The following is a 15,430-nucleotide window of genomic DNA, read 5'->3' on the forward strand; positions in this document are numbered from 1 at the left end:
TAACGAATTAGAAATGAGTGCAGCTATATGATTCTGAAGAGTGAAGTCAAACAATGCTGATGTAAAAATATTTCTTACTTCAACCATCTTTCCCGGATATATGTATGTAAAGTGATAACATCCTGATATTAATGGCAACCTGAACATCTGTGACAGAGCCTTAGTAGCTCAATACCGACAGGTTCAAGAATTGATTTTCAATAAGACTTCAAAACACAGGTAACTTAAATAATCATATCATAATCTAACTCATCAAGTACCCTCAAGTATGGTATTGGTATCCACAATTTTAAAGGGGAAAAAGTATAAAGTCACATTTTGCAGATTGCTATATGAACAAGTAGAACATGTATGGATAAAAGGTACGCGGCTGTAACCAAATTCTCACCTAAGTTCTACTTCTAATATATTAGGTAAAGAAAAAATTTCTTCAATAGTCCTATTTACTTGCCCATTAAATGCTGACCGTTACTGTGCATAGTTGCATAATCTATCTAAAAAATACTATTTGGGAGTATGAAATAGCAAAATAATTAGATAGGATCAAATATCAAGGCCAGTATCACTATCTAAACAAAACAAGTAACACAAATAGCAAAATCATCTGAGGAATTGTTGTAGAAAAGAAAAGGGGTGTACAACAAAATTAATATGGAGTTAATTTCCGTTAAAAAGTGAAGATGAGTCTTACACAATAGAAATATGAGACAATTTATCCACAGGGGGAGAGAGAAAGAGAGAGAGTGACAATGAATATTAAGTTCTACAAAGGAATGTAAAAGGCACTCCGCCAACCCATCATGGAAGAGCAAAATCATTCCTCAAGTTCAGCTGCACTTTCATCTGCATATGGAAGTCCAATAATGTAAAGACCAAAAAACAAGACAAATTCCCCCTTAAATATAAAAAAAATCAAATAAAAAGTGTATAACGAACAAAAAAATTCAGAAGCAGAAACAACTAACAAGAATCCACAAGGCAGCCTAAAAAAGGAATAATTATGTCCAGGAAGATGGAAGAAAGCCACTGCTGCTTTCCTCAAGTAAAATGGCACCCCAAAAATCACAAATAATATGGCAGATAAATTTGGAGGCAGAAGAGTGAGAAATTGCATTGACAAATTTGGGAGAAGAAACAATTTAGTCGGAAAAGTTAATAACCTAAAACGCATTGACCGAGCCAAAGAAACAACACCCCTTAAAGCAAGATCATTAAAAAAAACAAAATGGTCCGGGCACAGCCATTCAGAGAAAAAGCATGAAAAGAAGTTCACTTCACGGACTTACTTATTACAATAGTACAAGCAAGATTTATTCTCAGGGATCAAAACTTTTATGGTATATGCAATGAATAAAGTCATTCTTGACAGAATTAGTTGATACTAGAAATCTGAGAGATGGCAAGATAATTAAACATGTAATATGACTGTAATTTTTTAGTGAACAGCATCATAAGTGATGAAAAACTTTAGAGTCAGGAGAGTAATCTTAGAAAGATCTTCAACATGCATAAATTTCTCAGAAAGAAGCTTTGACATCATCAAGAGGTCAAGCAAAAATCTATTGTTTATGTTGACAATTGAAAGACATATACTAGGTCACAAAATATCGAACTTAAATAAATGTCAGGGCTGACAAATTGATTGGTTCAAGGTAGCAAATAATTGGAGCACGGAAGAGAAAATTCTGGCAGAGGAGTGAAAACGAAATCCACAAGCCCTACCCAACATTAAAAATATTAGTAGAGGTTAACGGATGGTTAAAAATTCAAGAGAAGATGCAACGAATTTAATGGAAACTAAGAATGATGTACAAGAAATAGATATAGGTCCATAGCTATTGCTGTCAAAAAATTTCAAAGACAAACATTGTAGCATATTTAAATGGGAAATAGGTGTCAAGACCATGGAGAACCATGGCCAACAGTATAAAATACTCTAATTCTGTTTAAGAAAACAAAAGAAGATATCCTCCCTTTTCAGCAAAAGAAATTGTTTAATGCCTTGAAAGAGCAAAGCAGACATATAATTCATCCTTAACCAATCATATGATTATCATAGGTAAGGATAAATAATATGGTTAATACCACGAAAAACCCCAAACCAGTACATTTGTGACAAATTTACCCCACTGACACGGATTTCCACGTGGACTTACCATGTCATTGCCATATGTTATCCAACTCAGCAATTTCACGGATAAATTTGACAGAAGCTAAATATGTCACAAATGTACCAATTTGGAGTTTTTGGTGACCCAAAAATTAATTTGGGGTAAATTTGTCACCGGTAACCAGTTTGGTGTTTTTTGTGGCATTAACCCTAAATAATAATAACCACACGACATACTTAAATGTATACGGCGAAAAAAGGGGATCCTCATAAACCAAGTCGCCTGACAAATTACTGAATCGAATGCATGCAAGATACATATGAAGAGAAAAGACCTACTAATTAGTCAAGTAAACAAAGCGTATCCCGGGAAGAAATTAGTTCTTTGATATAATCACATAACCCTTGAAGTTACAAAAATGAGTAGCAGAATTCATGGAGAGACCAACATAATTAGGACATGGCCCAAAAGATCAAAAGCAAATAGGGAAATACATATTAAAGGTGCAAAGGAAAAACTAGCCTGAAAAGCACGTTCAAGCAAAAAGTAAGCATCATCAACACTATATAACCATACACTCAAATGAAGGCTAGACATGGTAAGAAACTCTAAGAATAAGTTCCTCAGAAGAGTGAGTAGTAACAGCAATGTTGTAGAACAAGGCAGTAAGACCGCAATCAAAGAAAAAGTTCTTCAATAAGCTCAGTAACCAGGACGTAATGCTCTCTGACAATTTTTCTATTGGTATCCCATAGAAGAACATCCTTACCATATAATTGAGCAAGAAAATTTGGGAACTACCATGACCAGAAATACTCTGGTTCATTCATTAAGAGTATCAGTAGCAAGACCAAACGATATGCTTTTTCAGCATACTTCGGCAACTTGGACCCCAAGGAGCCAAAAGAAGCAGCTCAAAGCAGCTTAATGATATGTAGCATAAGAACAGAATCTTCATCTCCAAAATAATTAAGTTTGCTTTAATATTGCTATTTTCAGAGGAAAAAAATCACTTTTTTTCTTTAAAATAACGAGTGCATAACCATCTGTTCAGCACATTTATAGAAAAGGAATTTTACATGAAAATCACATCGAGGAGTCAATTATATACAACAACCATAGCAAAGTTATACTTTTCCCTATGCAAGAGAAAACAAAAGGAGCCACCTAACAAACAAAACATGATAGCCTGACAAGCAACTAACTCAGTTAATCCCACCCTATGGTACTCCGAAGACTTTTGTAACGATGTTTCTGGAAAACCACTGAGGGTGAGCTCATTGTCTAACATATTACCGCCACAGAGGAAAGATGGCTTTCTTTAGTGTTGCAGCTAGTATATCTTCTGCCGCCAGCATAACGGAGTGGCAATTCATATCGCATTACGTATCTTGCAGCTAATTCAACTACCCTAGATGTTTCAGAGCTTCATAATGAGGGCAAATAATGCATTAACTAAAATAAGAACAGAACATACTCTTCCTTCCACCCTACCAAAAATCCTAAACAAGAGAAAGAACTTCACTTGAGAACACATAGGCATACAAACAGAATGTACAGAAGCTAAAGAAACTACTTGATATAATTCATACCAAGTCTGTGTGGGAAACCCACTGGAAGATGCACCACCTCCCTTAGCCCTAAACGGAGCCGTTTGCTGTGCGCTCTGGGGCATATTTGCTGCATAAAAATGCTGCAGCCCCAGCTGGGGCACAGAACTCGACCCGCCATAAGCTCCAAGCACTGAACCTCCAGCTCCACCACCAACGACCCCGGATTGGGTCGCCGCCGCCATTCCTTGACCTAAATTTCCCTGGCTCAACGCCAACATACTTTGATTCAAAGCGCCGGCTATTGCCGGATTGACAAACCCTAAGGCACCAGGGTTCGCTAACAGCCCTCCGTAGATCTGGTGCAAGCCGGGATACTGATTCAGCACAGACAAATTCTGAGCAGCAGTGAATGCCGGAGCCAGAGCTGGACCTGGAGCCCGAGCCGGAGCTGGAGCCCGAGCCTGAGGCTGCCCCCGCACCTGATTTTTCCCTTTCACCTCAGCGCCCGCGCGATTCACATCGACCTTCTTCACTGCCGAGTTCGAATCCCTCGACACGCCGGTGCCGCCACGGCCGATCGAGGCCAACTGGCACGACACGACCCGATTGTCGATCTTCTTCTTCGGCTCCTTCAACGCCTTCACGGCCCCTTTCCGCGTCCTGAACAGGACGAACCCGTACCCCTTGGACTTCCCCGTCGCGCGGTCGGTCACCACGTTGCAGTCCTCGACATCGCCGAACGACGCGAAGGCGGCGGCCAGGGACTGCGGCGTGGCCTCCCAGGCGAGACCGTAGACGAAGATCTTCCGGTGGGCGACGTCGCGGTCGGCGACCTCGCGGATGTGGCCGTAGAGGGCAGGGTTGGCGAGGGCGGAGCTGGTGATGAGGTCGACGAGCTGGTCCTTGGTGTAGGGCTCGAGGAGGGTCGGGAGCTTGTCGGAGTCGGGCTCGGAGTCGGAGTCGGGCATGGGGCGAGGGCGCTGCTTCTTGGTCTTCTTGACCTTGAGCTTCTTGGGTGTCGTCTTGGTGGGGTCTTTGGAGAGTTTGAGCTTCTGGGTCTTGTTGCCCGTCTTCGCCATGGGAGAGCAGAGAGGGATGGCGAGCGAGTTAGCAGCTGCCGACGTCGATGGTGTCAGCTTCGTCTCCCTCGTTGCGCCCTCTCGCTCTACTGGGTTCGACCGTGGATGAATTCTTGTCCGAAGGCACGGCGTTCGACGCTCGCTATGATTCGATCCAAGATTTACCAAGAAACCGACTTTTCATCAGTCGAGACGTGTCTTTTTATCGATTGATGCCCCATGCCCGACAGATGTAAGGCAAACAACTGTGCACGAGCATGTCTGCGGTCTGCCGGGGACGCTCGCGTGTGGTCGGAACAGTTGTGAATTTATGGTGTTTTTTCGAAACCGGTTCTCAAGATTAGGAGGAAGAACTTGGAAGCCAAACCTGATCGAACGATGTGGCGGAGCGAACTGGGTCAGGAAGAGGCTCTTGGGTTGAACGGAGAAGGAAGAGAGAAAGCTCGCCGGAGGCGGAGGAGAAGAAGAGATAATAAAAAATTAAGATTAATACCACATTTGTACACTTATGATAAATTTACAATAAACTAATTAAATCTCAAACTTGTATATTTGCGATAAATTTACCATTCGTTTGTTTCCGTTAAATTTTACTATCAAATTACTGAGTTGAATGACAGTGACAATTGACGACCGTACCAATTCCAAGCTTTAACTCTGTTCGCTTGCCGGGCTTTTCGCGATATTAATCCAATTTAAGGCTAAACTAATAGAGAAAGAAATTTATCACAAATATATCAATTTAGAGTTATTAATGGTAAAAAAATTAGGTCAGGATAAATCTATCACATGCCTATTAGTTTGGAATTTTCGTGGTAAAAAAATTAATTTGATTATACCAATTTTTCCAAAAAAAAAATAAGAATTATAGGATCCACAACTTGAATTACAAGAGCATCATAAATCTCGAAATTTTATCGGGAAGGTGGAATTAAATCATTTTGTTATCCGTGACTTTTTTATTATTTTCTTAAGAAACAAATGAAAAAAGATTAAAAAATTCAAAAAGAAAGGATTAGAAATGTAAAAAAAGTTAAAATTTGAGAAAAAATCCCCAAAATTAGCTTTGTTTCTTTTTTATTTTCTCTCTCCTTTCTCCCCTTTGGTTCCCTACAAAACCCATCACACAGGGCGATGAGGAGACTCGCGACACTCATCATCTAGAGTCGACGTTTACCAACCGGTCGTTCCTTAATTTCAAGGGTGTGTATGAAACCAAAACTAAAGTGAGAATAGTGGCTACCTAAATCTTAAATACCAAACACTTCATCGAACGTCCTTAATTTCGAATATTAAAAATGCAAACGGATCAATGGACGGATTGGTCCTAGTAATAGGCCTAGATGACTTAGCCAAACACATTCTTATTTTGAGAATTATTAAAATTTCTATATGAAATTGATTTGGTTGGATGAGTCACATAGAAAAAAAAAGTTGTGCCAAGGCGGGGGGGCCCTAGGCCCAAGTGACTTAGCCAAACACACTAGCATTTTTAGAGTTATTAAAATTTATATATTTTTTTTGTCAGAATTAAAATTTATATATGAAATTGATCAGGTGGAAGAGCCACATTAAAAAAAAAATCGTTTAAATGCCCCAAGTCATTTTTCCTTTAAGAGAAATTGTGCCGGTGGCCTAATCAGCTACGTCTCGATCTAGTTTAACAAGCAATCCTATGTTTTTCAATTGTCGCGATTAATTTGTTTCTAAAAATGGAATAAAATCCTAATTCTTTTATTAAAGCAATAATATCATAAATGTTTATCGAAAACTAGTAACCTAATTATCGAATAAAAAAGATCGTAACAAGGAAATAATAATGATGCATATATTAGATTTGTTTTTCAACATCTAAAACTAATGAATTTACAGCGACATTTGATGATAATTCATTTTACAGGTTGGTTTTAAGCTTTAATTGCATGAATTGGAGGTTTTAAATCTCGATTGTACCTCGAGTGCGAGTTTATGATCTATTTGTTCTTACAAAAAAAAAAGAAAATTAACTTTCCCCACAAAAATTTTAAAAAAAAACTACCCAAACTTCAAAAATAACTTCGAGTTTTTTTTTGGGTCGGAAAAAAACAACTTCGAGTTACATGTTAATATCAATAACTTTTGCGAAGCCCAAATTAAAATACAAAGTACAAGGTACTTTCACATTAAAAAAAAAGATACAAAAAAACTCCTATGAAATACCAATTAAATACAAAAAAAAGAAAATTTAACTTTCCCCACAAAAATTAAAAAAAAATCTACCCGAACTTCAAAAATAACTCCGAGTTTTTTTTTTGGGTCGAAAAAAAACAACTTCGAGTTACATGTTAATATCAATAACTTTTGCAAAACCCAAATTAAAATACAAAGTACAAGGTACTTTCACATTACCAAAAAAAAAAAACTCCTATGAAATACCAATTTCAGAGAAATAAGTCAAATACAGAAAAAAACTAAAAAAAAAAAAAAAAAAGCCAGAGAGATCAAAACGATGGCATCACCCACAGCAACGTCGACACTCCTCCTTCTTCCTTCGCGTCTCCTTCTCTGAAACTTCGCCTTCCACAGGGAAGCGATGGAGGCGGAGGAGGCGAGCGCAGCGCGATGGAGGAGATTCGCCAGGTGAGCTCCCCCTCCCCCTCCCCCCTACCCACGGAAAAAAAAGCAAAGATTCCCGAAGTGAGGAGGGAGAGATGGAATCCTTCTAGGGGGGTCCCCCTCGCTTTCCTCCGCGAATCTCCCTTGAAGCCCTAGAAGTTCCAGCGATAGTCCCGCCCCCTTCCCCTCCTCCTCCTCCTGGCCTCGAAGCGCCCCCCCCCCGGGATGGCGGATCGCGCGGAGTCCTCCGCCCTCATCGCGCCGCCGCCGCCGATGCGGGAGCCGAGCGAGGTTGACCTCGAGGCCGGGCCCGGCGAGCAAATCCAGTGCCGGATTTGCCTCGAGACCGACGGTAATTTGCTCCCAGACCGTGTGCTGCTGCTGGTGCTGGTGCCCGCTGTGTAGGGGTTTTCCGGGGTCGTGGGTTGTTGGGTCGGACGGTGCTTTGCATTGTTGGCTCGAAGTTCGCGTCTTGCGAAATGGGGGGCTCGGTTAGGTCTTGCCTGCGGTCAATTCGGAGGAGTGAGGTTGTGTTCTGGAGCATCGTTTGGGTGGTTTTTGCGACCAAGTGATGGTTTTTGTCTGAAATTACCCGTGAAGTTCTGCTATTTCTGCTACCGAAGGATCGTGCTTGGCGAGTTAACCATCGGGTTGTTCAGTGAGAACGATGAGGGTGTTCTGGGTTTTGATGACATATGCTTCCTGTGTGGTTGAATTGTTGAATAAGTGATCTTTTGCTAATTAGCTTGGCCTCCGTACAGTTGTCCTTTCTGTTTAAGTTCAAAAGTTCCGGATGATTCTTTTTCTCGTGATTGGTTGATTAACGAGATGGCGTGTGTTGTGCATTCTCCCATCAGTTTCGTCCTTTAAAGTCTGTTCTTTTCTGCAGGCAGAGATTTTATTGCTCCTTGCAAGTGTAAAGGGACATCAAAATATGTTCACCGTGAATGTTTGGATCACTGGCGAGCTGTTCGGGTATGATCAAAATGACAGCTTTCGTCAATTTTGATTTGGTAGATATTAGACGATGATGCTGTTGAGATTTTGAAGATGGCTGCTGGAGAGACAAATTGATTGAGATATAATGTTTCGCTTTGATTTTTTTATTAGTACCCGGCACTTAATACTGCTAAGAGTTTCTGCATGATGTGCTCGCAGTCTTCCTTCTGAAGACATGATTAGAGTAGACTATTGGTTTATAGTCTTTTCACCTCTTTTTGCTTTTTGAAACCATAATTTCGTACTCTTAAAAGTGACTATTTCGAAGGCTTGTAGTCTTTATCGAAATAATCCTCGAAATAATAACAGGATTGCTTGCTTAATCAACTCCTACTTTTCACATTCTTTTGTAGATTTTTGTTTTTTCTTTTGTGCCAAAACACACGACTTTTTAGTTTTTGTTTATTTGTCCCCTGGTGCTTTTGGCTTTAGATCGACTTATGCTTTATTTTCTCCCTTGAGATAACTAATCAGAAGAAGGTTGAAAGTTGGGACATTGGATTTAGTGGAAAATAGTTCAAAGAGCAAATTATAAGGATTAAGAAGTCCAGTGGGGTGACAGTGGTCTGCTGTTCTGTGACCCAGGTTTTGGAGTTTACATTTTAGATGCTTGCGCTTGTATTTTGTATCTGAAAACCTCAAAAAGGGATTGCTTTTTTTTTTTTTTCCTTTCTTTCCAAGTCATTCATTCTTGTTCACAACTGTATCTTCTATTTCCTGTTATCCTCACCTGCCCCTGCTTTGATTTATTTCATAGTCAGATTGTTTCTCCTCTTGCTGCTTTGTCTGTAAACAACCATGTGAGCATGGTTTTCTCTTTTTCCGATCTTTTCTTGTTGATCAGCATCTCTTCTTTTGCTTTCTCGTCTTCAATTGCTCCTTTTCCTCCTTTGCTGTTAATCCATTTCTCTTTCCCTGGATTTGCTCCATTTTGGCTTCGTCATGGCTTATCATCTCTCCTTTGCTGTCCTTTATGCCTCATTTTCTCAATTATTAGCTAGATGATGATTTTTATGAGTCAGTGAACAATGCCTGGCTGTTTCTCTACCAAACAAATTTCATTTTTTAATTATTTTCGGGATATATCTTCCTATGAATTTAATTGAAATTTCATGCTTTTTTCCCTCTAAGTTCTTATTTTAAGTGCTGATATCCAAATGAATTTTTATAGAAGCTGAATTGGAAAGGGGCCAAGCTGACTGATGAGAGTCTTTTCTGAAGGCTAAAAATTCAAATCATTGCTATTTGATTTCGACCTGTTCCGGAAAAGGTTGAGGCATTTTGAATTGTTTGTTGACACGGACAAAGTCATGGAAAACCTCTAAAATTATCTCAATGTTGGACATTGGACATATAATAAAGCTGGTGCGAAGTATGCTGCCTTCATTTATTTATATTTTAATTATGCTCTTTATTGCTGCATGAGCATAATGTGCATACTGCGTAGCCTGCTGCCTGGCCACATCTTGTGTGTCCTAGTTATAATTTCTTATAATATGTCCCTCTATTTCTGCAGGAAGGGTTTGCATTTGCTCATTGCACCACTTGCAAGGCCCCCTATCATTTGAGAGTTCATGTTGTTGCTGATCGAAAGTGGCGGACTTTGAAATTTCGGTTCTTTGTTACTAGAGACATCATATTTATTTTTCTGGCCGTCCAACTTGTAGGTCATTGATCTTTTTCTCCATTATGCACTTTTATTTTGTTGGGCCTTTAATTTTACTCATTCCCCTCTGATACCTTACAGGTGATCACTTCTCTAGCATACTTGGTGTATTTGATAGATGGCTCCCAGCAGTTCTGGCTTCGGCATGCATGGGGTTTTGATAGTGGCATTAGCTTCTACTACATTTGTGGTGATTTCTTATAAGTCTTTGCCTTAAATATTTGCACAGTGCTTGTACGCTTTTACATCTTCAGGGTAATGTTACTAGCCACTTAACTTGTTATCAGTTCTGCAAAATCGTATGGGTTGGGTTATGGCTGTTTGTTTTTCGGTGCATTCCTTCTTTGATCTTATGAATGGTTCAAGAAAAAGGTGTAGATCAAAGAAACTGTAATGGAGAGAATCATAATGAAGCTTCTGCTTTTGATCAAGATGATTCTGGCTCGGTTTGAAAACTATACTTAGCAGAGCGAGGTTGTGTAGTGTTTCTCCAGAGAGAGACAGAGAGAGGGGGGGTTTTCTTTTGGGGCAGCTGTGGGGAGGAGACGTTGCAAATCCAAGTTAAACAGAATGAGCTGCTGCCACATAAGTGCTTCATGCCCCCAAACGATTTAGTTGAAAGCCATTACTTCTGGACCTGTCCGATTGTAATACTGGATAGCCCTTCTGTGTTTCTAATCTTTTTACTTGATGCAGGAGCGTTATTGTTCTTTGCTTTGCTGGGGTTGTCTGGGTGCTTCATCACTTGCTACGATCGAAGAGTGCGGAATGATTTGGCTCAGCCTTGTCGAGAACTCTGTCTATGTTGCTGTCATCCTGGGTATAGTTTTGCAGATTATTCTGCTCATTTTTTAGTGCCAAATATCTTGAAGCTTCTTTTTGAAGTAAATCTTAGCCTGTTGATGTTATTTTCATTGCTGAGCGCTGTAGTTGCTAATACAGGAACCAAAGTGGATCATTTCGTGCATAGTCTAATCTTAAGGATAGATTTTCCTGGTAAAATTGGTAGTGCCATGCAAAGTTAATCAATGGATTAGAAGAAAATGAGAGAGGAGTGAGAGAGGAGGAAAGAGCCGTGTAAAATAAGTGCTCAAATTGTGTGTTTTCTAGGAAAAGATACATTCTTTAGCTGTCTAGATGGTTGCTAATGCTGATCATACAGTTGTAGCTTGTGCAATTTTTGCTTCCCCTCAATTTCAACTAATCATCAATGAAATATTTGATAATCATTCGTTTTGTTGTTACAGGATTTGTGCAGATTGCCATTTACCTGGCACTCTCTGTATGTGGACTGATTGTACCACATGTTTTGAGAGTTGTGCAAGTACAGCAGCTGAGTGTGGATGTTTAGGAGGTGCTGGTGAAGCGGGGTTACCTCTATTGTTTATTATGGCTTTGGTTGTTCTTGGACTGTTTACTGTGATTGGCATATTCTACAGTGTTTTAGTTGCCACAATGGTTGGACAGCGGATATGGCAAAGGCATTATCACATACTTGCCAAAAGGATGCTAACTAAAGTAAGTGGATTTGACTGCTTTGTCTGTATATGTATTTGTGAGTCTTGTTAAACAATTGAGAGATTTTCAAGTCACAATTATTGGTTCACAGCCCATGGAAAGCTAACAAACCAATTAGAGCATATAACATGACTTGTTTTTTATCCGTGCTATTGTTTTGTAAGCCTAGAGAGCATTTGTGATTTTCCACATGAAGCATGCCAAAATTTTTAAGCATGTTTAGATTGACTTTTTTATTTATTTTAAACTTAATCTAAATCTCATGGGGTGTATAATATGGGTTTTTCTTAAACACTTGAAGCTTTCGTAACATATAAATGTTGACAAGTAGACAAATTTATTCATAATATTTTGAACTTGAATAATATTGTACATTTTGGCGAGAAAGTAAAAGTACTGTTTACTTATTTTGAAGTTGAACAAGCCCCTTAATAATGTGACTTTTACTCCTAAGTTCGCTTACTCTTGTGCTATGATTGGAAACAAGGGGTTGAAGAAACTTGGGAGGAAAATACTCCAAAATTAATTTTCCCTCCATCCCTATCTCACACAATCTAAGATTTCTTTCCAATTTTCCAAATTAATCCCTAATGACAATCAGTTACTGGGGACTGCTGATGTTTTGCATGCCCGTTGAGAGATCTTTACTTTCAATTTGTAGAGTTTGAGCCCGATTCTTGCTTAATAGAAATCAAGTCGAGCTAGAGTATGCCGAGTTTGTATCTAGCTGAGCTCGAACACAAAATGATTCTGGATCTGGCACAAGTCAAATTTTGAGTATTTTCAATCGAGTCGAGTTTGAGTTTCAGGTAGTATCAACTTCATTTGGCTTGATTACAGCCCTAATCTTCAGCTTTGGAGATAATGACAAACGTCTTGACCTATGCATCTTGATTTGCTTGCTTTGACGTCCTCTGACTATGCTTTAAGCTCCAATTTTCTCCATTGTGTTCCAGTTGTAGCATTTCCTCTCTCGTGCATTTTGTCTCTCTCACTCTGTTGTTTCCTCTTGCATATTTATGTGGTTTTCTGTCATGTTGATTTGGTTCTATTACAAGTTTGCATGATCTTTTTTTCTCAATTTTAATATGATTTATGTGATGTGATAGGAATATGTGGTAGAAGACGTCGATGGCGAGATGACAGGATCTGATTGGTCTCCCCCACCTCTCCCTCCCGAGCATGTTCAGCAGCTGAAAACGCTTGGCCTCCTCTAGTAGCGGAGTCATTATATGGTTCATAAGAATAACTTGTACGATTCTAATAACCCTCTCTGTATCTGCCTTTGTATGTGGTAAATCCCCGAATGAGGAGATTGGCCAAATCCCTCTTCAGAGCCCAACCATGAAGAGACTAAATGTTCCACTGCTCTAGTGTTTTCACTTACAAGTTCTGGACACCTACCTTTTCTGTTGAAATTTACCACAATATGAGATGCATAAGACCAGATCCGAATATTGTAAATGAAATGGCTATTGACGGCTGTAGTGAAGCCTATAGATTTACAAAAGTCAGTAATTTTCACATTGGTTTCATCGTTTGTAACACTTTCTGGTATGTTTTTGCATCTCTGTATTGCGTTTTATCTGCTGTCACTGCCACTCATTGTCCAAATAAATACTTCATAGTGAAGCTTTTGAGTGGTCATTTTGGATTTGCTATGCTGCTGGAATGGTACTTTCCTTGGAGTGTGATATATCTCTTTGTTTTGATGGGTATTTTAGATGGATAAACCTTCTGTCGCGGTTCCAAAACGATGAAGTTATAGTCGCGGAATCAACCGAGGATTCTGATAGGATGGATTGATGTGGAATGTTGAAAGTCTCTAGTTTGGTTTAGCAACTTAAGAAGAGCGGTTTCAATTTGTTAAGTGTTTCTCACAGTCGAAGGAGCTTCAAGGCTGCAAGGCCAGCTACTTAGTTCCTCCTAGGAAAGCTTCAAATCGAATTTACACCCACTATTAACGAGAAAGTATAGTGGTGTATGGGTTTTTTGTTTTTCCGAATTTTCCGAAACATAAAATGATGCTTTTATCTTCGACTTCTTGGAGGGAAAGTATGAACAGAAGTCAAAAGCAACTGATCAACGCAAACGAACGGGATAGAGCACTGGCGAATAGACGCTTCATCACGAACCCAAGGATTGATTGAGTGGTCAATCGCTCGGCTAGGAGATAGATGCATTCATGATCAAAACACGATGTCGTCCGTTCCATGCAATCTCTGAGAGCAATGTGAGTCACCACGGAAGCAAAGCCTTGCCCAGTGAGCTTGACCACGCGCGATATTCATGGAGATTAATCGAGTAGAATGGTTTCGAAAAAAGAAAATATGTTCATCAATATTACCAGCAGGCAGCAGGCCACCATCTAAGTTGGGATACCCACATGCTTGCCATGTGCAATTGCTTGGCTACTCTCTTGGTCACTTTCTTGGAACCACAAGCTCCCATGTTCAGTGGGAAAATTAAAATAAAAATCTCATACATAATTGGTTTTTTAGCAAGACCTGATCCCATTAAAATATTCACCGGCCCGGTCCAAACAAGATTTTTGGTAATTATTTTATACTTAGTTGAATTGAATGTGCAACAATCCGGTGAACCGGATGTTGATAAGAGAAAAATTAAAGTAGGCTTTAATATGGGGTATTAGATGTTTAAAAATGCATCAAGTCCGCATGCTTCCCATCTACCCAAGATTCAGTCACTCATGTTACTTGTGAAAATACTGTGGGAGTATTGCCGATTGTTCCAAAAGTTTAGACTCTTTAAATGAAGCGTAAATTGATATTCAGGTTATTTAATTTTTTTATGTGAAAAAAGTTTAGGAGGAGGGGAGTTACCCATTACCAAAAACCGGGCATACTACATGCCTATAAGGTCTTATAGTGGATTTACAAACCGCAATCGAACCTGGGCATGGTGGGCGAAACGTCCAATCCTTGCCGGTTGAGCCAACCCACTTCAGCCATCTACTGTTTTTATTATCTAGTACATACTAGCTTGACTGTCTCAATAATTTTTTTTGCTATATATATATATATATATATGTGTGTGTGTGTGTGTGTGAGTGTGTGCGTGTGTGTGTCGTTGCCAATTTTTAAAAGTCAAAAGAAATGGATAACTTATTGCTTAAGGTGGAGAAGCTCAAATATGAAAGATTCTTCTTGAAACCGTCGCTCCTTGAAGATAAAACAATGACCAAAAGTCAACTAGATTTTTTTTTCCCTTGAACTCCATCATGCCGGTTCATAATCCAATATTAAACAATGACCAAAAGTCTTTATCGTGTGAAACAAGAGAGAGATTGGAGGGAGAGGATAAGGATTGGACACATGTTCATTTACTAAAATTTTGATTTGGAAAGTGAAAGCATGGTCATAATTCCTCCCTAGGAAGGTAGTTAAATACTTAATTTACATGCAGCGTATCTCATATTCAAATCACTGGATGTCTCATCAAAGTAGTGTTAGAGGCCACGCCCATCTCCATTTTGGATGGAATCCTAATCGATGCACTGAATTTGACAATTTGCGCACATTCACTTAATTAGAAACTTTTAATAGCCATTTCATTTCATCCGAAACAAAATTTCAACAGATCTCTTACAATTTTGTTTTTTCTATGTAGTATGCTAAGTTCTGACCAAAAAAAAAAAGAAAGCAGTACGCTAAGTCGGGTTGGGATTTGAGGATACCTACTAAATAAATCCCAAACGTGTCTCAAACCTTATAAGTTAATTACGATGGATTCTATCTCGTGATGTGAAGCTCATAATCCAACCAGGAGTCATGAGAGTTGGGATTTCAGGATGCTGAAACATGTGTCGGAGCCTGCTCAATGATCACCTTTACTCAAACATGTCTACAGCTTTGTTTTGTCACATTTTATTGTCCTTTTCCAAGACGA

At 39.3% G+C, this 15,430-nt stretch overlaps 2 protein-coding genes across 2 annotated transcripts; one reads left to right on the plus strand and one right to left on the minus strand.

Moving 5' to 3' along the window:
- Window positions 1-636: 636 nt before the first annotated feature.
- Window positions 637-5,201, minus strand: LOC115687307 (UBP1-associated proteins 1A-like). Its single transcript, XM_030612820.2, has 2 exons — window positions 3,704-5,201; window positions 637-843 (listed from the first exon to the last, which is right to left on the minus strand). Coding segments are annotated over exons 1-2 (1,041 nt in total). The 5' UTR covers window positions 4,744-5,201; the 3' UTR covers window positions 637-842.
- Window positions 5,202-7,382: 2,181 nt separating this feature from the next.
- On the plus strand, window positions 7,383-13,066 carry LOC130135025 (uncharacterized). Its single transcript, XM_056303254.1, has 7 exons — window positions 7,383-7,690; window positions 8,228-8,313; window positions 9,854-10,000; window positions 10,085-10,193; window positions 10,700-10,823; window positions 11,251-11,521; window positions 12,631-13,066. Exons 1-7 carry the CDS (start codon window positions 7,564-7,566, stop codon window positions 12,736-12,738), a joined length of 972 nt encoding a protein of 323 aa, XP_056159229.1. The 5' UTR covers window positions 7,383-7,563; the 3' UTR covers window positions 12,739-13,066.
- The last annotated feature ends 2,364 nt before the right edge of the window (window positions 13,067-15,430 follow it).

The sequence above is a fragment of the Syzygium oleosum genome, unplaced genomic scaffold (assembly GCF_021117445.2).
Source record: "Syzygium oleosum isolate NSW1041296 unplaced genomic scaffold, Sole_v2.1 Sole_v2.26, whole genome shotgun sequence".
NCBI lineage: Eukaryota > Viridiplantae > Streptophyta > Magnoliopsida > Myrtales > Myrtaceae > Syzygium > Syzygium oleosum.